Raw genomic sequence first — 22442 nt, forward strand, 5'->3', positions numbered from 1 at the left:
AAAAGGCCCCTTCTGTCTTCTTTTTTTTTTTTTTTTTTTTCTTTCTTTCTGTATTTAGGGTAAGGTCTATAGGGTCTCACCACGTAGATCAGACTCTAGCGATTCTCCTGTTTTCAGCCTCCCAAGTGTTGGGATTACAGGCACGCGCCACCACGGCTGCTGTACTCTGCCTAAGCAGGTGCTTTAGTCTGCTGAGCTGTCAAGACGGCCCCTCTATCTTCTAATTATTTCCCAGCATAGTGTCTGTGTTCTGGTTAATCATACACCAAATAAGAAGACCTGGATTTTCTATAGGTACACGATTGAGATTGCAGCTCTGTGTGAAGGAATCAGGATCCTGGGGCCTTGCTGATAAGCTCATGCCTAGTGGGAGGCCTCGAGACTAACTTGGGGGCTCTGGAGGTCCAGGACCCTGCAGAACCCTTGGCTTTGAGCTCTCTGCCCAGCTCCCTTGATTTTATCAGTGGGTGTGGGTCTGGAGATGAGGAGTTGGCTTTCCCTTCTGTAATATTGGTAAAGCTGATAGAACTGCCTCACAAATGCAAATTGAAAATGCAGCCCTTTTTTTGTTTTAAAATTAAAAACAGACTCAAGTCCTTGCTTGTTTAGTTAGCAGCAGATCTGTCATTTCCTCCCAGGCTGCTCTCAGGGAACTCAAGGACACCGTGGCCTGAAGTCCCAGGGTGGGGGCAGCTGGCCCAGGACAGGCGGCATGGCCTCCTACTGCCCTGGGCCCCGTGCTAGGCCCACTGGAGGCACTCTCTGCTTCCTGGGTGGAGTGGCTTTCAGCACCGAGTTCTGAGCCGTGCCCCTGGGGTGATCTAAGAGTCAGCTGGCCCTAGGACAGAGGTTTGTTTTCTTTTCCACCCTTCGCACTGGGAGCCTCTGGAATGCCAGGCTCTCTCCACCCTCAGCACTGTGCTCAGAAAGTAGGGACAGCCGGCTCCCTGTGGGACTTGCGCTTTGCAGTGTTTGCCAATTTCTATGGCAGTTGCACCCCTAACAGAGCCTAGTTCAAGCCATAAACTTGATGTCACTTGTCACAGACTTGAGAGAAGAGGCTAGCAGCACTCCTCCAAGCTGCTCAGAGCTGGGGCCAGTACATCACTGCCTCAGGGGCTTCCAGGGCCATTTGTCTTCCTGGTGGAGTCCTGTGCCCCTCGCCCTGGAGCAGAAGTAGCAAAGAAAGCCAGGCTCCCTCTGCGGCATGCCCTGCTGCATTTGGGCTTCAGTTCTCTTCATACATGCAGATGCTTAAAAGCATCTTAAAGCTGGCAGCAATTGAAGGGACCCTCGTCGTGCCTGAAATAGATGGCAGCTGCAAAAGACACAGCCTCGTCTCACCTTTGGGAGTGCTTAGATTTTCTGTCAGGTTAACCTGAGAGAAGTAGATAGTAACCTTTCAAATGTAGAAGTCTGAAATTTTTATGTTGCAGATTTCCTTAGCACATCAGCTTTCTCTGAATCACCTTCCTGATGTGGCATTGCTCTTATGACATTTAAAATTCCTACTCAACATGACTGTCCAACAGCTGATGGGAAACTGAATTAAAATTTAAAGAGAGGGCCGGGGAGATGGCTCAGTAGAATAAGCGCCTGCCTGTCAAGCGCAAGGTCCTGAGTTCAATCCCCAGTACTGCAAAAAAAAAAAGTTAAAGAGAATCTAATTAATGAACTCTGTGCATTTCCTAGGTGCAGAGGAGCAGCTAAGAGAGAGACAGACACAATGGACACCTTTGTGGACTCCTCCTGGTACTACTTCCGGTACACGGACCCCCACAACCCTCACAGGTAACCCCCTGCCAAGGTCGCTGAGGGCATATCACCTGGGTTCCTCAAGGACCAGCCCCTAAGACGGAATTAGAAACATCTAGGCAGGTCCAGGGAGAGGAGCCCACAGCCGGGGTACAGAGGTGGGGGGCGGGCTCCAGCCTGGCCCAAGGTCCCCAAGTCCTGGGAGCAGCCAGGTGGCACAGACTGGCAGGAAGAGACCCAGACAAGGAGCAGGACGCTCACGAGCGGCACAGCGCTGGCCTTGCTGAGCGAAGCCCTGGGTTTGATCCCTAGAACTGTGAGAACAAGGCAAGAAATAAAGCCAGGCTCTCTTAAAGAGAGCGTGCTAAATTCACTGCCAGGGAAGTCCTTGTGTAAGACCGATCAACAGGAAGAGGGAGGGGAGGCTTTTACCACTCCATCCTTGCTGTGCGCTGATTATTACAGCTATCACCCTGTAATGTGATTTTCCTAAAAATAATGAGGTAGGAAGGGTAGAGGGTAGGGGGTGGGAGAGCGGAAAGGCGTCGTATCTTGTCACATAGTCAGTAGGTGACTCCCAAATCGGTGAATCCCTAAGAAGATGAACACAGCTTTTAAATAATTACCTGAAGAAACATTAAGAGTCAAAATGGGTAAGGGACAGCTTGGGAGGAAGGGGAATCTTGGGGCTAAAGTCCTGTCTTGTGATAAATCTTTCCAGTACTATTTTTATGTAGATATGTGTGTGAGAATGCGCAGGCATGTGCATGCGTGAGTGTGTACATGTGTGTTTCACTACCAAAAAAGAGTAACAAATTAATGGAAAGAAAAAATTAATGGAAAGAGACTTAAAAGGACCTTGCTGGGTGGCCCTCATCGAAGCTAGGAGCACTGTAGAGCCGTGTCGTGTGTGGACAGAAACGCCCCTTACTCTTTGTTGGCTGTAAGGTAATGCATTTCTGGTGAGAAGGGTGCTGCCACCCTCCCTTGCCAGAACCCTGACCTGGGTACTGCGGTCTGCGATTGGAGTTGTGGGAAAGGAGTGGGACACAGGGTGCCAGCTCAGGCACACACCCGGGGCCTTGTGGTAGCCTTCCGTGTGGGAGGGCTGCAAGAGCGCCCCGTGGAGGGCCAGCTGGCTGGGATCACCCTGTCTCGGCTGCATATAGAGGTGCAACGCCAGTGCCATGCGGCCCCGTGGTTGGTTCCAGGGACATCCACTCATGGTGGCCAGCACAGGCCCTCACTGCCTGCTACGGTGCGCGCCAGCCCGGTCCCGCTAGCGTGGTTTCTGGGCAGACCATGCATCGCGGCAGCAGTTGGTCAGCATCCCGCTCCTGAATTTATCCCCAGTTTGCTCCCAGTCAAGTACCTCCTTCACTTCTTTTACCGCTGCCTGGATCTGCAATCACATTTCTTTAGGGAAATTTATTTCACAAAGAAAAAAAAATTTTTTAACATACAAGAATGTTGGCGTGGTAACTGGAGGAGAGGGATGCGGCTGCTGCCAAACACGAGGCGGTGGCAGAGCCTCCCCACCTCCTGGATGCACTGGGAACTCGGGCTGGCCGGGCAGGAAGGACTCACAAGATCCAAAGCCTCTGGGTCCAAGCCTCCAAGACCACGGGAGGTCCCAGCCTGGGGAACAGAGCGCCCATCCCACCCGGCGCTGCCCTCTTCATCCAAGGCTCCAGCGGAAGGTGGCGGGGTGGAGTTCCCGCGCCTCCTCTTGCCTGTTAGGGCCAGGCTCGGAGGGAGCCTGCCTCTCAGATGCATGCTGGCCTCTGTGTATCCAGCAGGTGAGAGCCGCTAGGCTCCTCTGACAGCCGTGCCCTCACCGCGCTCACTTGCAGTCAGTGAGCCTGTACACAGGCTCCTGCTGACTACTTAAAGCTGCTTTTAAACATAAGATTGAATTTATTTTAAAATGAATTTCAGCACTTGCACATTAAACTAGCTGAGTGCCACTTTGCCCTCTGCTGGTAGGAACTCAGTATCTCAATTGTCTAATTGTAAGAAAAATTAAAATACATCAAGATACTCAAAGGCGCTTCATACTGATACCTTTTTGCTAATATGTTCTTCTCATTTTATATGGAAATTTCACTGACTAAATACTTCAACTGTGTCTTCTACAGCCATCTATATAAATCTCATACATTAACACTGGTCTGGCTTCTTTTTCTTTTATTATATAAGCTTTTCTTTTTTTTTTTTTTTTTTTCCTGGAACCGGGGATTGAACTCAGATCCTTGTGTTTGCCAGTCAAGCGCTTATCCTACTGAGCCATCTCCCCGGCCCGAAGCTTTTCATTTAATATATTCTTAAATGAAAATCCGATTTTCTGTGGCGTAATTCAGTTTGGGGCACATGCACGCTGCAGTAGGTGTGCCTGACTCGCGCAGCCGCGGCACAGTGTGCTTCAGACGCCCCTTTCTCTTTCTTCTAGACCTTTTGACTCTGCGCTGGCAGACTTCTGGATGCCTGTGGATTTGTACGTCGGTGGGAAAGAACATGCGGTCATGCACTTGTTCTATGCAAGGTTCTTCAGTCATTTTTGCCATGACCAAAAAATGGTCAAACACAGGTGAGCATTTACCCTACTTTGCAGAAGATTGAAGCTCGCCAGTGGTGGCCTGAATTCGGGTCAGGTCTTCAGAAGCAGGGTCCGCATACGCAGCAGAGGAGCTGTGCCCCGGAGGTCATCGCCAGCCTTAGCAACCTGTGTTTCTGCATGTTGCTCTCGGGTTCTGGAGTGTGCTGTTGCACACCCACACGGAGTCCAGCCTTCTCCGTCTGTGTAGCTGAGGTTGGGAGGACGCTTCAGAGTGGTGTATGATGTTACAAGGGGCAATAGGCAGCTATAGTAAATATTTAAATTAAAAATATTAGCCAGGTGTGGTGGTGCAGGCCTGTAACCGGCACTCTGGAGGTTACAGGAGGATCACTACAAGTTTGAGGCCATCCTGAACTACATAGTGCAAACTTGTCTCAAAAAGACAAAACAATTTTCACTGCGGTAAAAGGCACGTGGCCATTCATCAGCCCTCAGAGCCCTCTCAGCTCACGCACTCTCCTCCTACCGTCCTTGCCACTTTCTGACACACTTCTACGATGTCCTTTCCTGAGCGTCTCTGTAAGGTGTGATCAAAAATCTGGTGAAGGCTGTCCAGATAAAGGCATCCAGCAGAAAGGCAGCTCATGGCAACGTGACCCAGTGTCCTCACCCACCTCAGTCACCAGCTATGGCACCATGTGCCTTTGGCTCTTCCCACATCAGAATGAAGGGAAATATTTTATTTTTAAATTTTTGTTTATTTATTTATTTTGTGTGTGTGTGTGTGTGTGTGTATGTGTGGCCAGCTCAGCCCACCAGGGGGCGGGGCTGGCTGGCATGTGGTGCTGGGGATTGAACCGCGGTCCCTGTGCTTCACTAAGCTTGTTGTAAGTAGGTGCTTTAGACCACTGAGCCATCTCACCAGCCCCGAAGGGAAATATTTTAAATTGACTCAGGACAGTGAGGCAGCCAGGACAGCACCTTCAACAAAGACCTTTGCAAAAGAACACTCCAGAGCTGCTTCAGAACGTGGCAAGAAGGATGAGATAAGTGTGGGCAAAGCAATGGGAGTACTTGGGGGAGGTCATGGCAGTGTGTCTTTAATATTTTTATTCCAACACTTTATTTTTTTACCTCATAGATTTTTCTAGGCTCTCATGTGAGGTCCTGCTTGTCATCGGTCCCTCTGTCTAAGCTCTGCTTCTATGCTTGGCTGAAACCTGCCTTCATGGATCCCTCTGATAAGTGCACACAGTGCCTTGGCAGGTAGAGAACCGCCATGTTTACCCACTGGTAAACTCTCGGCCTCTCGGCCTGTGGTCTGTTTCCTCATAACAGAAAAGTAAGGGATATGCTCTTCAGTAGATGTTAAAGAACACTTAAGATATGGTACACTTTAAGGAATAAAGTACCACGTCCCCTCCTTAATTAGGAAGTAGATGTCATTTTATTTTAGGACACCCAGGGTCCCTCCTCTACACTCACCATCCCCATCAGCTAACACTTAATCCTGAATTTCACGTTATTTTTTTACTCTCCTTTACAAATTGATCACTTCTGTAAAAATTTGTAACAATACATACTGTGTGGTTCTCCCGGGTTTGAACCTTACTTGAGCAGAATCACACTGCGCTGTCTCGCTGTCATTGCCCTGTTTCTTGAGAGTCACTGGTCAGTGCCTGAGGTGCTTCCTGTCATGCTGGGTGCATGCCACTGTGAGCAGGAGGCTGTGTGTCGGGGGGGGGGGGCTGTCCTCATAGGGCGCACACCTGGCCAGCTTCATGTGAACACCCCTCACTTCATGAGTTACACTTGAATTGAAAGGTACAGAATACTTTGGGAAGTTCAGAATTTTTTAATGTATCCCTGGATCTCTGTACCTCTCCTCTCCCATGACACTGTGTGGCAGGTCCTTCATTCTTGTGGGTTGTTCTGTTGATTGGTAGGAGTTCCTTAAAAGTCCTAGGCACAAATCCCCTTTTAGCTATATGGAAATATTTTTTCTTAGTTCTTGGTGTGTCTTTTTTGTCTTTTTTTAATGTACTGGGTACAAGGTCTGACTACGTAGCTCGGAATTGTAGTGCTCCTCCTGTTTTCAGCCTCCCCAGCACTGGAATTACAGGCATATGCCCCCATGCCCAGTCTCGGTGGCTGGCTCTGGACACCCTGGGGCAGGACCAGCATGGCCTGTGGAGGGATTGAACCCTGATCCCTGTGCTTGCCTAAGCAGGCGCTTAGTCCACTGAGCTATCTCGCCGGCCCTGGCTTTGTCTTCCGATTGATGGACACTCAATGTGGTGATTTAGGACACTAAGGTGGCCTCTTCCTCCACGCTGTCGCTGTGCGTGTCGCACTACTGCCAGTGGCACATGTAGCCTCTCCTAGCTGAGTGCCCCGCCCCTTGACCTGTGGGCACACACAGGGCCTGGTCCAGGAGCTCGTTGGCCCGGCAGTCTCTGCTCTTGGCCAGGCCAGTTGCACTGTTAGCTTCGAGGTCTTGAAATCTATCGAGAGCGCCCTCTTTCTTCTTTCTCCTCAGGGGAGGCCGGCTGCATCAGGCCTCATGTGCTCCCACAGAAGCCTCGCTGGGCGCATGGGCAGAGCTATGTTTTCCAGCGCCTTCTCTCACCCTCCAGATATGCGTCTCTGACCTCCTCTTCTTTTTTTTTTTTTTTTTTACTTCGCATGACATTTATTAAATGATTGACTTACGAGAATATTGATACATAAATGTAAAACTCTTCACACGGAGTGGACCTGGAGCCTGTGAATGGGCAAGGTTTGGATTCGATCCTTTCTACGTAAGCATCTTCCTTCCCGGATTATATCATGGTGTAGGACGCACTGGTGAGGTTTATGTCGCCAGAAATCCCCAGTCTGTTGATTGCTGTGAAGTTCCTCACCCGGTGGTTGTACTGCAGCAGGTGGGCGTCATTGACCGCCACCTTGAAGTGGTCAGGTTCCACCAGGACCTGGATCTTGAACTGTTTGCCTATCTCGAAGGGGAAGGCCTGCTGCCGCTCCTCCTGGCCCCAGGCATTGTTCTGCTTGGTGTTGCACACGATGACCCGCCTGTTCTCGTTGAAGCATGGGTTGAAGTGGAAGGCCACATCATTCCCTTGCTTGAAGTCCAGGGCCAGCCTGTTGGCGTTGGGCTTCACGGTGCCCATGATTGTTATGAGCATGCGCGGGACGACCCCACCAGGCAGGGGAAGGTCGCAGGGCACAGTCAGTGGTCCAGAGGGTGCACTGTAGGGGCTGGCACCAGGGTAGGCTCCGGGCGCAGCACCGGGGTAGGAGCCAGGTGCGCCAGGGCCTGGATAGGCTCCTGGGCCTGCCTGGCCCCCAGGAGGTGCCTGTCCTGGGTAGGCCCCCGGAGCAGGCTGCCCTGGGTAGGCACTACCAAGATAGGCAGCGCCTGGGTAGCCCCCGGCTCCAGGCTGGTTCCCCCAGGCTCCGGGCCACCCTTGAGGATTCGGGTGTCCAGATCCAGATAAGGCATCGTTGAGCGAGAAGCCGTCTGCCATCTTCCCGCTGCTGCGCTGCTGCTGCTCCGGCTGGGCTTGACCTCCACTTCTGAAGGCATTTTCCTCTTTTTTTTTAATGTATTCTTTAGAATGTCTTTTGTTTCTTCTATGGAAAGTCTATCTATTTCTCTAAAAATATACTCATTTTGGCCCTTTTAAAACAGTGGAAGGGGGCCTGCTGGTTAGCGCAGTTGTTTAAGCACCTGCTCATGCAAATGCAGTCAGGCACAGGATACCTTGGTTCAAACCCCTCCTCCACCTGCCTTATCAGACCTGCCCGTAAGGCACGCTGAGCCAGGCAAAAAACAAAAACAAATCCTTAAAACAGTGCCTGTGTGTGCACACATGAATGTGATGCCCGGGGTTGCTCCAGGGCCTCCCGTACCTGGCACTTGTGCTGTGCCTCTGAGCTGCCCCGCGCTCCTACACATCACTTGAAATAGACAAACCGTGAGGCGCAGAATCCTCAGCTCCTGCGGCCACCCCCCTCCGCCAAAACCCCGCCCCCGTCCCTGTGGCCGAGGTGCAGCCCCCTGCGCCTCCGCCCTCCCAACCCCAGCCCTCTGCATCTCACTACTCTGCCTGGATCTGGCTTGCTTTCCATTCATGCTGTGTGGCTCTGGGCTCCTGAGATCTGCAGGGTGGGTCATAGAAGCTCTATCCCTGTTCCTGCAGGTATCGGCCCTTCCTTGCCCCACCCCTGGAGATAGCTCCCAGGCCTCTGTCCCTCCTGACACCTCTCACGCCTCTCACGTCAGCGTCTCTTCCGGCTCTTCCTCCCCACTGGTGCTGATCCGCTGATCCGTTGACATCTGACTTCCAAGCTCTCCTCTGCCGATTAAGCCATCCTTGGAGTTTCTTGTTTCCATTGGAATGTTCTTCATTTCTAGTTCTCCTTTATTGTTTTTATAGTCTTGCTGCACTTCCAGCCTGTATTTCCCAAATATATATTAAACATAACTTGTACCATATCTGACTGATAATGCCATGTGACCATGGGCCTCGTTTAGTCTTTATTATTTCTCTTTATTCCTCAGGGTGCTTATTCTCCTGGCAGATGTTTTGAGGTGAGGGGTATGTTTTATTGATATGTTCATTTTAAATATTTATGGCATATATGTCTTTTGCTCTTTTGATTTAATAATGCAGCACATTGGTCTTTCCAAATCATCACATACAAATCTCCCATTCTTTTATTTTTTTAAAAATTTATTTATTTATTTTGGCTGAACTGGGGATTGAACGCAGGCCCTTGCACTTGCCAGGCAAGTACTTATTCTACTGATCCCATTCTTTTAAATTTAGGTATAGTATACCATAATTTATTTAAGTAGTCACTTTTTCCAGTTACTGTTACCTAAAAAACATCCACCAGTTTTCTTTATGATCTTTCCAAGTATTTCGGAGCTTATCTGTAGGTCCAGACCAAACTGTGGGTCAGGGAACATGTGTGGTTAATGTTTTGATAGATTAAAAATGCAGGGCCTCAAGCCCCCTGCGACACAGGCCCCAGTTCATGGGTGACGCTCGTCTCAGCCACCTTTACCCCCTCCGGGGGCTCCCTGGCTCCAAGTGGAGTAAGTGGGTTAAGAGAAGTCTACTGTAGGAAAACTAATTTAGGAGGAAAATTAAATGCTTAAACTAATTTTCTCCCCATTAGTCTCAGAGCCCTTCGTGTGTAAAAATAAGCCGAGCTACAGGAGGACGCAGAACACGTGCACAGCGCCGCTAGTGTCCGCATTAGCTGCCGTAGCTGCGACTCAGGCCCTTGGCTGTCAGCCCGCACGCGCGTCTCACCTGTGGAGATGAGCTCACTGCCTGTAGATTACCCTGGGGACTGTGTCCTGATGCTGTCTTGGTCTCAGGGTCTTCATAGACACTCTTTTGGGAGCGGGTGTTTTTCAGACAGGGTTCCCCTATGTAGCCCAGGCTGGCCTCCAACTCACAGCAGTCCTCCTGCCTCAGCCTCCCAAGTACCTGGATTACGTGTGCACTCCACCATGCCTGGCATATCATATATTCTTAGTGAATATTTCTTTAAATAAATAGAGCTTAGGAACCAGGCATGGTGGCACATGCCTATAATCCCAGCACTAAGGAAGCTGAGACAGGAGGATCACTACAAGTCCAAGCTGCGTGGTGAGACCCTGTAACAAATAAAAGATAAAAATTAAAAATAATAAATAAATAAATGGAACTTAATTTCTTGACATAAACAGGTGAAAGTCCCTATTCTTGGAAAGAAGTATCCTCCCTGGGAAAGTGAGACGTAAGTAGAGGTTATGGTTACAGACCCAGTGCCACATGGGCGACGTTTACTTTTCAGCTAAGACAAAGGCCATGTTTCTGGCTCCTTAACAATAGGTCATATGCTTGTCACTTTCTGAATAATCATTTGTAGAGTAATCAGTTAAGCAGTAGCAAGCTACCCTTTAGGACAGGGCCACCCTGAGCCTCGGGTGAGGGATCCAGGACTTAGGGCGCCGCTCGTCCTGCACTTCGGTTGCGTTGGCGCACACTGCCGTAAAGGGCGGAGTGGGCCTCACACTGCTTCTCGTTGCTGAAGGAGCCCTTGCTTGGTCTCCTGCCCCTGCATTCCAGGAATGCAGGGAGCGCTCCGGGAGTCCCCACCAGGCACAGCAGGCATTGGGGGGCACAGTCTGAGATGCCAGGTCAGTGAGCCTGAAGTTCAGGTCCACACGAGAGTCACAGGTGGGCAGTACCCGAGCCGCAAAATGCTTCCTTCCCTGGCAGTCAAAGGAGTATGAATCCATCAGCCCGAGGACGCCGTTGTCCCTGCGGTGAAGAAGCTGGGATGGGAGCTGCCCCTGCACTCTGCAGGAAGTGGGTTGGAACAGCCTTTCTGAGAAGCAGTTTGGTAGTCTATAGGACGCGCCTCAAAAGTGCACAGTCGTCGTCGTCGTCATTTGAGACAGGGCCTCGCTAGCCCAGGCTAGCCTTCAGGTTCCTCCTGCCTCAGCCTCCCAAGTGCTGGCTGACCGGTGTGCACCATCGTGCCTGACGCAAAAGTGCTAATTTTTTAAAACACAAACTATATTTCTAGAAATCTAGCCTGAAAAAAGCTGACTTAGGCACCAAGAGCTTTGTGTCAATGTTTCAAGTAGCTGGACTGTGACGGAGCCCGGCTGGCCCAGGTTCGGAGCAGAGGTGAAGCCTGCGACTCGGGGCCGTGAGGAGAAATGTTTCTGAAGTCCTCAAAAGTGGAGAGCCCCAGATGCCAGGGTACAGACGCAGTTGTTCGGCTCTGTCCTCACACGTGCACGCACACCTAGGCATGTTTGCACACATGACCCAAGGAGAGCTGGGAAGGACGTGCCCATGAGCCAGCACTCGTCCCCGTGGGCGGTGAGCTCACTGGTGAATTTACCACTTCTCAGTGCACTTCTCGTTTTCTCTAGGTTGTTTCCAACATGACTGTAAGTGCACACAGTGTACGTTCTGCAGAAGGGACGTTGATCTGTGGGCGCTAGGCCGGTGCCAGCTTCTGGTGTCCCGCGTTGCCAGCCACAGTGTGACAGAGCCCCTGTCACCCCTGCCTCTCCCAACCGAGCGGGGACAGCCGCCACAGACACACTCTTCTTTTTCCCGTCCGTGCAGGGACTGACTGATGGCCTTGTGAGTGCCCGCAGGGCTGTGCCACAGAGCTGTGCCCAGCCACTGTTGGTCTTCATGTTGAGACAGGGCCTCACCAGGTGCTCGCCATCCTCCTGCCTCGGTCCCCCACAGGGCCTCCGCACCCCGCACTAACACTCTGCTTGGCCATTCTTGTGTTGCTCTTTGTGAAATTCCCTGAACCAAAATTACCCCTACTGTTTGCAGGTAACAAGCAGTGGGGCAATGGCTGCTTGCTCGCTCGGCTTGCTGGGCAGCGCATCTGCAGAGCCTTCTTTTTGCCTGCTCTGGCCACACCACAGTATCCAGGGAAAAGGCGCTGCAGTGAGGGCCTCTCAAGAGAAAAGGCCTTCTTTTTGTGTGCTGCTGGTGGCTGCCAGGTGTGGGCATGGTGACACACCCCTGTGATCCCACTCTGAGGCTGAGGCAGGAGGACACAAGTTCAAGCCCAGCCTGGGCAATTTAGCAGCTTTGTAAGACCCTGTCTTAAAATGAAAAGGGCTCGGGGTACAGCTCAGTGCAAAGGCCCCGGGTTCGATCCCCAGTAATGGACAGAGACAGCGACAGGGAGATTCTTGTAGCTGCATCCGTGTGATGTAGCCCTGGTGCAGTGATTTTCAGAAGGTCACCTGAGGTAGCCCACAGCCTGTGCAGGGTGACCTTGTGCACCCTAATAAATAGCAGTTCTTCCTCCTCCCTTTTTCCAACTTTTCTACTGCAAGACAAGGTGGCATCCCTGCCCCTAGGGATCCATGGCTGTTGTTCCTGAGGGAATGGTGGCTGCACTGACCCAGAAGTGGTGACCTCGCTGCTGGGTTTGTCGTGCCAACATGGAGCTAGATATCAGGGCAGGGGCGCTGGCTCCCTGGGTTGGAACTGGAGCAACAGGAAGGAGACTAGGAAGAAATTGGGCCTCGACCGACCGCCTTCACTGACACCGGGGAGGAGGGTCCTTGTGGTCAGGGCTCGGTGTCTCTGTGTCACTGAGGTCCCGCTGTGCACCATGCTACAGCAGTTGGACACGTCAGCTGCCTCCTCAGGGTTCCTCAGCGCTCCCTCAGTGTGAGCAGGGAAATACAGCGCTGTACCCTGGGGGCGAACGTGGCACGTGGAGGGGCCCGTGCCCCGCAGGCCCTGACACCCCGCCTCTTGTCCCAGGCCCTCGCCTCTGCCTTGGTCAGTGCCACCTCCTGGGCACGGGTGGCGTTGGAGCACGTCCACCTAGCCCATCTGTCTGTGTCAAGCCCTCCAGCTAACAGACCAGCGCTCTGTCAAGTACTTGTTGACTGAATAAGTGTGATCATGTTCAGAGCAGACCATGCAGGCAGATGTGGGGGAGCAGACCATGCAGGCAAATGTATCTTTTGCTCCTTGTCCCTGATGCACCTTCTGGGGTGACACTGCAGTGCGGGGGCCCAGAAGGTACAACTTCCCAGGGGCTCTTTAACACTTCGCTGGGAGGGGATGGTGTGAGACAGGTCTCACTCCGTAGTCCTGGCTGGCCTTAAACTTACTGTGTAACCCAGGCTACTTGAACTCCTGACGCACCTCCTACCTCAACCTCCTGGAGAATTCTGAAGGGTGAAGCTGGAGGGTTTCATCAGGGCTGGCAGTCTGCAATTCTGCGCATGCCCAGGAGGGGATGGGACGTAGAGCCTCTCGCCTAGGTCTGAGGGCACAGCAGTCTCATGGCTGACCTGGGGCCAGGGCTGAGGACATGGGCTCTTCGCGACACCCAGCAGCCTCCCCAGATGGCCTTCACCACGCTTTGGGTTCATACCCTGTCCACCGTCCCGGCCCTGCGCACTGTATCATTTTGCATTCCTCCCCACTTTCCCTTTTTAAATGTGTCTTGTTCGCTGACTTCCAACGTGGGGGTTGGATTACGGCTGGCTGTCACCCGTTACCCTCCCTTCCACTCTCCTGTTCTCTCCCCGGGGCCCCACACATTAAGGAAAACATGCAGAAGGTGTCACAGTCTGGCTTTTGTCACCCAGCGTGGTGATTTCCAGGTCCATCCTTGTTCCCACAGATGACAGACTTTTGTTCTCCTTTCAGCTGAACCGTTCCGTGGTGAGCATGCCCTGCGCATTCTTAGCCACTGTCTCCGTGGTTCTGCGTCTCCGCTGCTGTGAGCTGGGCCACAGCGGCCGTGGTTTGGCCGTGGTTTGCAGGGCCCTCCGCTGTGCCGCCCTGACTCTTGGGTGCATGCCGGGGTGGTAGCCGTCGCACGGCAGCGCTGCTTTAGCTGCGGTGGGGTGTGGATTGGTGGCGTTTCCCGCTCACTCCTGCCTCTGCTCCCGGGCGCCTGGCCACGCCAGCATTTATCGGTCTCTGTGCTCTCGCTGATGGCCGTTCCCACTGAGAAGTCGGACCCTCTGTGTGTTTCTGATTTGTTTCTGTGGTCCCTAAAATGCTGGTCCCTTGTATCCTGAGACGCGTCTTTCACTTCCTTTGCCTGTTTATTGGTAGGCCTACTTGGGTTTTTGTTTGTTTGTTTTGGTGTTAATTTTTCAAGTTTTTTAAATACTCAAGGTGTTAATCCCCTTGTAGAAGAGTAGGGGCAAAGCCCTTCTCCCACTCCGCTGCTGTCTCTTGCTATTCCAGCTCTCTAGGCTGTTTCCCTTGCTGTTCAAAACCTCTGTCATTTGCTGTAGTCCGCCTTGCTGGTTCTTGCTGTTATTTCCTGAGTATTGGCATCCTTTTCAGGAAGTCTTCGGCTGTGCCAATGGCTTGGAGTTTTTCTGTGTTTTCTTAGCTTCACTGTTCAACCACTAAGGGTTTCCTTTAAACTACTTTTTACAGACACAATAAGAAAATCTGATTCATCATGCTGTAGAACAAGGTCGATGTTTTAAAATGAGAGAGAGCCATAGCCATTATGGAAAAGCTAATCCATGCTGGTAGGCCAAGGTGTATGAGGTCGCACGGCAGGGTCACCCCAGACCCTGTCCTGAGCGGGGTGAGTGCACGATGCTGGGCTCTGCGTGGGGAAGTCTGCAGGCCCAGGCTGCCGCCCACCTCCAGGACAGCTGTTCCCCCAGGGGTGTGTGGCTTTGTGGGCTTAGGAAGCTCATAACCAGCTGCCATGGGCCAGGGGAAAGAACAGAACCTGGGAGCCGATGACACTTGGCGTGTGGTTCCTCAGCTGCTGGGGTTCCCACCCGGGGCCCTACTTCATCCCTCTCCCAGCGCTCAAGCAGGTTTCCTGATGCCCATTTTACGGATTAGCAAACTGAGCCCAAGTGGCGACTAGCCAGGGCTCACGGGAGGACAGAGATGCTCAGCCACAGCGGGCCTGCTGAGCCAAGGCCTGGGCTTCCTGAGGGCAGCCCTGCTCTGCCCTCTGGCAGTGCCACTGAGCAGCCCCAGCCTCCAGTCTCCCCTCTTGTCCTCAGGGAGCCCTTCCACAAGCTACTGACGCAGGGCATCATCAAGGGACAGACGTTCCGCCTGCCGTCCGGACAGTACCTGCCACGGGAGCAAGTGGACCTCACAGGTGAGAGGCCCCGCCCTCGGCTCTCTGTCTGGGGGGTAGTGCAGACTGCCTGTCTGCCCAGCACAGACCAGCAAGGAGAGGAGCCAGCCCAGGGCTTATAAGCCTCAGCTCCGAAGGAGGTGTCCCCTGCGGTACAGGCACGGTTGCCGTGGATAGCGCTCGGGTTGTGCACTGTACAGAGGCATCCAGTAAGCTTCTCTGTGCAGAAAGACGCTTTTCCCAGTGTGCACGATAGTGCTCTAAAGAGCTCGCCCAGGCAGGGCTGGAGGAGGGTGCTCCCTGAGCTCCCCAGGCCTGGAGAACCTCTTCCAGGATGTCTGCGCTCCATGGCCAGGGCTAGGCAGGCTTGTGAGGTTCCTTCCCGTGGGCACTTGAGCCCCATGAGGTCACTGAAATGGGAAGCTGGGTTCCACTGGTCGCTGGGGAGTTTGGTTGAGCAGTCAGGAACAGAAATGGCCAGCAGGGTGCGCCCTTCCTGCGCATCCAGAAGCTTGAGGAGCCCTGCCCCTGCTTCCCTGAGCCTACTGAGCCCCTGCTGTCCTGGGCCTGCCCTGCGCCAGTTTCTCTCTGTAAAGTGACTTTGGGGACACAGTGGCCAGAGAGCTCGTGGCTCAGTGCCTGGGAATTCCCGCTCCCAAGAAGAGGCTCAGCCAGCTGCTGACCTCTGCACTTCCACAGCGAGGCGTGGGACAAGGTCCTCTCATCCAGACCAGGCCACCACCAGCCTCAGCCACCAGTACCCTGGGGCCTGCTGTGTGCTGGGGAAGGCATATCCAAAGATGCCGCAGCCGCCAGGCCAGCCTTCACGCTCGATGGCAGTCCCATGGGCACCGACGAGGCCTCCCCAGAGGCCCAGGCTGGCTGCCTCCCATGAGCCCGAGCACAGCGTGCAGTACACACTTTGTCCCTGCTCGTTTCTACTTCGTGTTTCGTTCGTGAATAATGTGCTTTGTGAGGGGGATTTGTTTTTCTAAAAAAAAGTGGCAGTGTCCATCAGAACTGTGCTGTTGGAGCCGGGGAGATAGCTCAGTAGAATAAGCACTTGCCCAGCAAGCACAAGGGCCTGAGTTCAATCCCCAGTTCCATTAAAAAAAACAAAACAAAACTGTGCTGTTCCCTATAAACGGCTCTGGGAGGGAGGCAGGTGCCTCCAGCTCAGACTCAGAACATCTTCACACCACAGTAAAGAGGAGAAAGAGGCACGTGTGGACTCTTCACACAGCGCTTGTCTCTGCGTGCCCAAATTTGTTCATTCTCTCTTCCTTGCTCTCTCGGGGGGTGTTATTTTGGGTTGTTTTTGTTTTTGTTGTTGTTGTTGTTGTTGTTGTTTTTGGTTTTTTTTTAGTGGAACCGGGAATTGAACTCAGGCCTTTGCGCTTGACAGGGAAGTGCTTATTCCACTGAGCCATCTCCCCAGCCCCAGTTATTTTGTTTTTGGAGAAAAGGTCCCACTGCATAGCCCAGGCTGCATCAAACTCCCCACGAGCCTCCCACCCCAGCCTCCCAAGTGCTGGGGTGACAGGCCTGCACCGTCACGGCTCGCCCCACACTTTCAGATCGGCTGTGCCAGGGGAGCCTCAGTCCCACACCATTGCGCATGCTCTTGGTCTCCAGGTTCTGTTCCTGTTCATGCGGAAACAAGGGAGCCACTGGTGGTGACCTGGGAGAAGATGAGCAAGTCCAAGCACAATGGTGTGGACCCTGAGGAGGTGGTGGCGCAGTATGGCGTGGACACAGCCCGGCTCTACCTGCTGTTCGCCGCACCGCCCGAGAAGGACATCCTGTGGGATGTGAAGAGTGAGCCCCCCCACCCTGTGTGGCTGCCCTGGGCCCTTGAGACCTGTCCCCAGTGGCTGTCGCCTGGTGACCAGGCGCGCCTCCTAGATACAGCTCCCGGCCCTCAGGCGGGGTGGCAGCAGTGGTTTCTGGTGACGCGATGCCATTTCTGGGCAGCGCCATGGTGGCAGACTGGCTCTGCGTGGCTCCTCAGCGGCCCTGTCCAAGCCACTAGGCCTCTTGTTTGAACCAAAAGGTTCCTCCCAGAACAGTGTCGCCCTCCTCCCCAGGCACAGCACCCCACCCGGAAGCCTCCCCTGCCTTTCCAGGCTCTGTCCCCACAGTCATGTGGCCCACAGCCGACAGGCCTGAAGTCATCCTGGGCATCACCAGGCTGGGTACGTGGCCCAGGGCCAGGCAGGCTGGTGCTTGGGCCTTGAGTGGCGGGCATGCTGCACCGGGTCTTTGGCGAACCTGCAGGTGGAGGTAGCAGGTGTGTGGATGCAGGCACCATGCTCTGCCTGCACCCTGGAGGCTGAGGCAGGAGGACTGCAAGGTCGAGCCCAGCCTGGCCACTTAGTGGCTTAGTGAAACCCTGGCTCAAAACTTGCAGCTCAGTGAGAAGGTCTGGGTTGTCACCAGCAACACACACACACACACACACACACACACACACACACACACGGCCAGGACGGAGCGAGAGAGGTGGTCACACTGACCCTGGCGCTGTGGCCAGGAGCAGACTTCAGGCCTTGGCCACAGCCGCCACTGCTGCGTGCCCCCCAGGCCCTGATGCACGGCCGCCCCACCCCCATTCCCCACTGCACTGTCCCCTCTCCGGGCACCCGGAATGGGGTGCTTTTGCCGGTCTTGCGCCCTGAGTCATGGCTCCGCACAGCCCATTCCCTCACCCTCACAGTGCCTCCTCCCTCCCCCCAAACCAGCGGATGCGCTCCCAGGGGTGCTGAGGTGGCAGCAGCGGCTGTGGAGTCTGGTCACCCGCTTCATCGAGGCCAGGGCTGCCCGCGAGGACCCACAACCTGCGCCACTGAGCAGCAAGCAGAAGGCGGAGGCCAGGAGGCTCTGGGAGTACAAGAATGCCGTCATAGCCCAGGTCAGGGCCGGCCGGCGGGGCAGAGCAGAACTGGACCGCACTGGATGGGATGGGGTGCAGTGCAGGGTCCCGTCGAAGCCCAAGCCCTGGCCTGTGCCCCTCTCTTGAGTAGCTGGTCCAACATGGCCTCACTGTCACCCCCGCCCAGTGTCCCACTTGGAGGCAGCACCACTTGTTTTCTCTCGGGTGGTTCTGTGGGTCTTGGGCTCAGTTCCCACCAGCAGCTAGGCGTCCTGGCTGGACGTGCGCGGAAAGTCTAACCCATCCAACTGGGAGGCTGGCGGCTCCTGCCCGATTTACTCTGGTGCGCATCAGCCAAGGAGAAGTGGTGCCCTTGGCCCTCAACTTTGTCTCATGCTTGCTCCTTTCGTGACCACTGTGGCTTCCTGACCAGCAGTGGGGACTGTGCTAGCCCCCATGTCACCACAACTGAAGAGCAGGCAGCTGGTGCGGGGCCCCCGCTGCAGCCCAAGCCCTGGAGAGGCTGAGGCAGGAGACTCACAGGGTCGAGCCCAGCACCTACCAATTACAGACCTATCCAGACCCTGACTCAAAATTCTGAAATCAAAAGGGGCTGGGGTGTTGCTCAGGTGTGGCAGAGGCGGCCCAGCCCCCATAGTGGGAGCAGTGTTGCTTGGAATGTCAGAGCCTGAGCCAGGGACGTGACGGATAGTAGGCCTTATTTTATGCGTGTCTTTGATTGCACTCATTTCATTCAGGGGTTTTATTTGTTAGGGGTGTTCATTTGTTCGTTTTTGAAAAGCTCTGGCTCTATAATTCAGTTTGGCTCTGGACTCACTACGTGGCGCATACCAGCCTCAAACACGCGGTGATCCCCCTGCCTCAGCCTCCTGAGTGCTGGGATTGCAGGTGTGCGCAGCTACACCTGCTAACTTTCCCTTTTTTGAGAATTCTTTTTCTGAAGAACTCAAAGGAATCTTGAAGAAGTGAGTAACTCCTCTCTGCCGGCAGGTGACCGACCATTTCACAGAGGACTTCTCCCTGAACTCCGTGATCTCGCAGCTCATAGGACTCAGCAACGCCCTCTCGGTGAGTGGCCCTGTCGTCCTTTGCTGGTGGCGGGGAGATGTAACAGAGTGGCCCCTCCTCGGTACGTGTCTTCACAAGGCATTTTCTCTGCTGCCACAACTTGTCCACGACCGGAAGCCTTTCCAGATCTGAACCCAAAGCCCCTGCTGCCCAGAGCCTCGGGTGGAGACCTGCAGGCCCCGGCAGGGCAGTGAGCCAGGCACGTGAGTGGGGCCGATGCAGGCCTCTCCGTGGCTCTTCCTGCCTGCGTGCCTGTGATTGCATGTTTATTGGATCCAGAGGGATCCCAGTCTCTGAAAACGGAAACTGGTCCCTTCAGTGCCGTGTTCTCCTGCGACATGTGACTCCCATTTTGCTGCCAAGGGAAGAATTCGCCCACAAGCAGGAGTAGCTGTTGGGAACACACACTAGCCCTGTTAACAAGGGCTTGTTAGCATGGTGGCTGGTGGCCTCTCTGGGCTTCCAGAAAGGGGCCCTGGCCGCCAGCCTGGAGGTAGACGCTAATCCCAGCACTCACGGATAAAGAAGAAAAAGAATCGATAGGTTTCTCTCTGAACAAGTGGATGCTTTCAGAATAGTAAAATGCCCCATAAGTGAGGCATGGTGGCGCACGCCTGTCATCTCGGCACCCAGAAAGCTAAGGCAGAAAGATCACTGTGAATTCCAGGCCAGCCTGACTACGTAGTGAGTTCAAGGCCAGCTTGAATTGTGTGTTGACACCCTGTCTCAAAAAGACAAAAAACTAAAGTGGCCCACAATAAAAGACAGATAAAAGCTGTAGAAAGCATTTATAACTGGTATATAGGCAAAAGATTAGTATCTGTGGTGTATGACAGCCTTACGTGTTAATATGAAAACTCTTATCCCAAATTTGGCCGGTGGAGCTGGAAAGACAGTAACTCACAGCCTGTGGCTGCCTGTGACCCGGGGTGGCCACTGCAGGTGGCTTACTGCCACCGAGGCCTGGACCCCTGAGGTACTCCAGCCACAGTGGTGAAGCAACTTGCGTCATAGCCACGGAGAGGAAGAGCTGGGCACCGTGGCCTCGCCAGTATGCTAGCACCTGCACTGTGGCCAAGCTCGTGGCCGCAGGGTGTGCGGGTCCCTGGGGTGCTGGGAGCCGTCTGAGCAGGTCCTTTGCTTGGCATCAGGCCATGACCCAGGAAGCCGTGCAGAGAGCCCAAGAGCAAACCTCTTTCTGTTCAGGGCGCTGCTCCTCATTGACCACACTCCCCCTGGCCTTGGGGACCCCCAAAAGTGACAGGAGCCCCTTCGCAACATGTGCCCTGCCACCCCGCTGTTTGTGACGCTGTGATTCCACGATGCCCTCATCCTGAGCAGCAGTCATTGAGAACTCAGGGTTGGGCAGGGCCATGCAGCCCTGGGCATGCCCTGCACTGTCCTCTCACCTGTCCTCTGTGTCCCCAGCAAGCCTCTGCGCGAGTTCTCCACAGCGCCGAGTTCGAGGACGCGCTCTGCGCGCTGCTGGTGATGACTGCCCCGCTGGCCCCGCACCTGGCCTCCGAGCTCTGGGCAGGTAGGCAGGCATGGCATCTTCCCAAAGGCAGCGGAGCGGCTGGGCCGTCCTCTTCTCGGGGCGCTCACTCTGAATCCTGGGGTCCACCTCTGTCACTCCCTGCTGTGCTCAAGAGCACGTGGATGCCGCTGCCCGGCGTCCCTCTGGGTCCCGCTCTCCAGGACTCAGGGTAGTGAACACAGAGCTGGTGGGCCGCAGAGGAAGGGCGCTGCCCACCTGTTCTTGTTCCCTTCCTCTGCTCGACGCTTCCTTAACTGACAGGAGCCCCGGAGGCTGGTCCTGAAGCCCGTGCTGGCGCGGGGCGCCTCCCTGAACTTCCCCTGGGAGAGCCTAGAGCCACTGCCATAAATCCTCCAATGGGATTGGGCCCAGCAGACAGGGACAGGCAGGGAGAGACGTGTCACTGGGAAAGGTCACGCATGAGAGTTGCAAGGTGTTTCTGGAAACAGCTCGTGTGCCCTGTTTCGGTTTGGCGGTATGCTTGCACAAAGGCCTCTCCTCACTGAGTTTACTGTCGTGGCCTGGCGTGTGTACACTGGAAAAAGAGCTGAAAAGGAACCTGGGGATGGGGATCCGTTTGTCCCTCGCTATCTCACGGTTCAACTTTCACAGACTCACTTTCGTGGGATTTCAAAAACTACCTAAATTATTTATCGCAGCTATTTCACTGTATTGCAGGCTTTTGCAGTACCAGACAGCATGTGTATGTTCTTAAGATTATGTAGGTTTACGAATCTAGACAATGGTTATGAATGTTAGAAGTGTTTTTAAGGGCCCAGGGAGATGGCTCAGTGGAATAAGCGCTTCCCTGGCAAGCGCAAGGGCCTGAGTTCAATCCCCGGTCTTAAAAAAAAAAAAGTGTTTTTAAAAGTGTGGGAAGGCTTATAAGAGTGTGGGAAGGGTTTAGAAACCCTTAAAATATATATAAATACTAAAATAAACACAACGTCCTGACTTCGCTGATTTCCACTCGTCCTGGGGGTGTCTGGAACATGACCTCCGCAATAGTGAGGGCTGCTGCGCAGCTCAGCAGCGGGACAGGCTGCCTGGCAAGCCCCAGGCCTGACTTTGATCCCCAGTACCACAAAAAAAAAAAGAAAAAAGAAAGGAATCTGATGGCCAGGTGTTGTGGCGCACCCCTGTAATCCCAGCAGCCCGGAGGCGGAGGCAGGAGGATCACTGGGAGTCTGAGACCAGTCTGGGCTACAGAGGGAGCTCAAGGCCTGCCTGAACTGCACAGCAAGGCCATCTCAAAGAGACCAAAAATAATAATAATAATAATCTGAACATCCTATAGGAAAACCTACAGGATGGTTTTGTCAAAGGAAGAGGGGCTGAGGTGCGCTTCACTCGCTCAAGGTCAGACACCCAGCGCCCAGTGACAGCAGGCGAGGCCGGGGCTTTGGGGACTGTGGGCTCGACTTCCCATGCCGTCCTGCCCCTTGGAGCCTCTGGAGCCACAGCTGCTGGGGGCGGGAAGGGGATGGAGAGCTGAGTGCTCCCAGCAGCCCCTTCGGCACCGTCCTGCAGATTGGGGGGGGTGGGGAGGACCAGCACTAAGGCAGCCTCAGGCACCACTGTGCTCTGTGGGGCCGTCATGAGCGCTGAGCCTGCGGGGCTCAGGGGACTTCCAGGGCCTCGCAAGGCGAGGGGACCTCTGTGCCTGCTTGGTGACCAACACTGTGCCTTGGTGTTGCAGGCCTGGCACTGGTACCCCACAAACACTGTGCCCACTACACCTGGGATGCCGACGTGCTGCTGCAGGCCTGGCCCACCGTGGACCCGCAGTACCTCCAGCAGCCTGCCGTGGTGCAGGTGGCCGTCCTGGTGAGCACAACCTGAGCATCCCAGCACACATGATGGAGGGCTTGGTACCCTCCGGGCCTCCCTCAGCTGCTGGGGTGGGAGTGTGGGGGTGATGAGAGCAGGGGGGCGGCGGTGAGGCGTGCACAGTGCACACAGGGCCGACGCCGGAAAATACGGCCCGGGAAGCT

The 22442-nt window shown here is 54.2% G+C and overlaps 2 protein-coding genes across 6 annotated transcripts in view; one reads left to right on the forward strand and one right to left on the reverse strand.

The window, feature by feature from the left end:
• Positions 1 to 22442, forward strand: part of Lars2 (leucyl-tRNA synthetase 2, mitochondrial) — a 116527-nt gene that overhangs the window by 91909 nt on the left and 2176 nt on the right. For all 5 annotated transcript variants that reach the window (XM_004640671.2, XM_023700703.1, XM_023700704.1 and 2 more), the window contains 8 exons: positions 1693 to 1791; positions 4205 to 4342; positions 14871 to 14971; positions 16586 to 16768; positions 17692 to 17861; positions 18834 to 18911; positions 20340 to 20448; positions 22148 to 22275. In XM_004640671.2, the coding sequence (XP_004640728.1) occupies positions 1693 to 1791; positions 4205 to 4342; positions 14871 to 14971; positions 16586 to 16768; positions 17692 to 17861; positions 18834 to 18911; positions 20340 to 20448; positions 22148 to 22275 (1006 nt within the window). The remainder of the gene's footprint in view (positions 1 to 1692; positions 1792 to 4204; positions 4343 to 14870; positions 14972 to 16585; positions 16769 to 17691; positions 17862 to 18833; positions 18912 to 20339; positions 20449 to 22147; positions 22276 to 22442) is intronic.
• The window catches only part of LOC101565149 (galectin-3-like), an 18337-nt gene continuing 2885 nt past the window's right edge, over positions 6991 to 22442 (reverse strand). The window contains exon 2 of the mRNA XM_004640670.2: positions 6991 to 7874. Within this exon, the coding sequence (XP_004640727.1) occupies positions 7135 to 7839 (705 nt within the window). The 5' untranslated portion in view covers positions 7840 to 7874 and the 3' untranslated portion in view covers positions 6991 to 7134. The remainder of the gene's footprint in view (positions 7875 to 22442) is intronic.

This window comes from Octodon degus, unplaced genomic scaffold (assembly GCF_000260255.1).
Source record: "Octodon degus isolate 3935 unplaced genomic scaffold, OctDeg1.0 scaffold00126, whole genome shotgun sequence".
Taxonomy (NCBI): Eukaryota; Metazoa; Chordata; class Mammalia; order Rodentia; family Octodontidae; genus Octodon; species Octodon degus.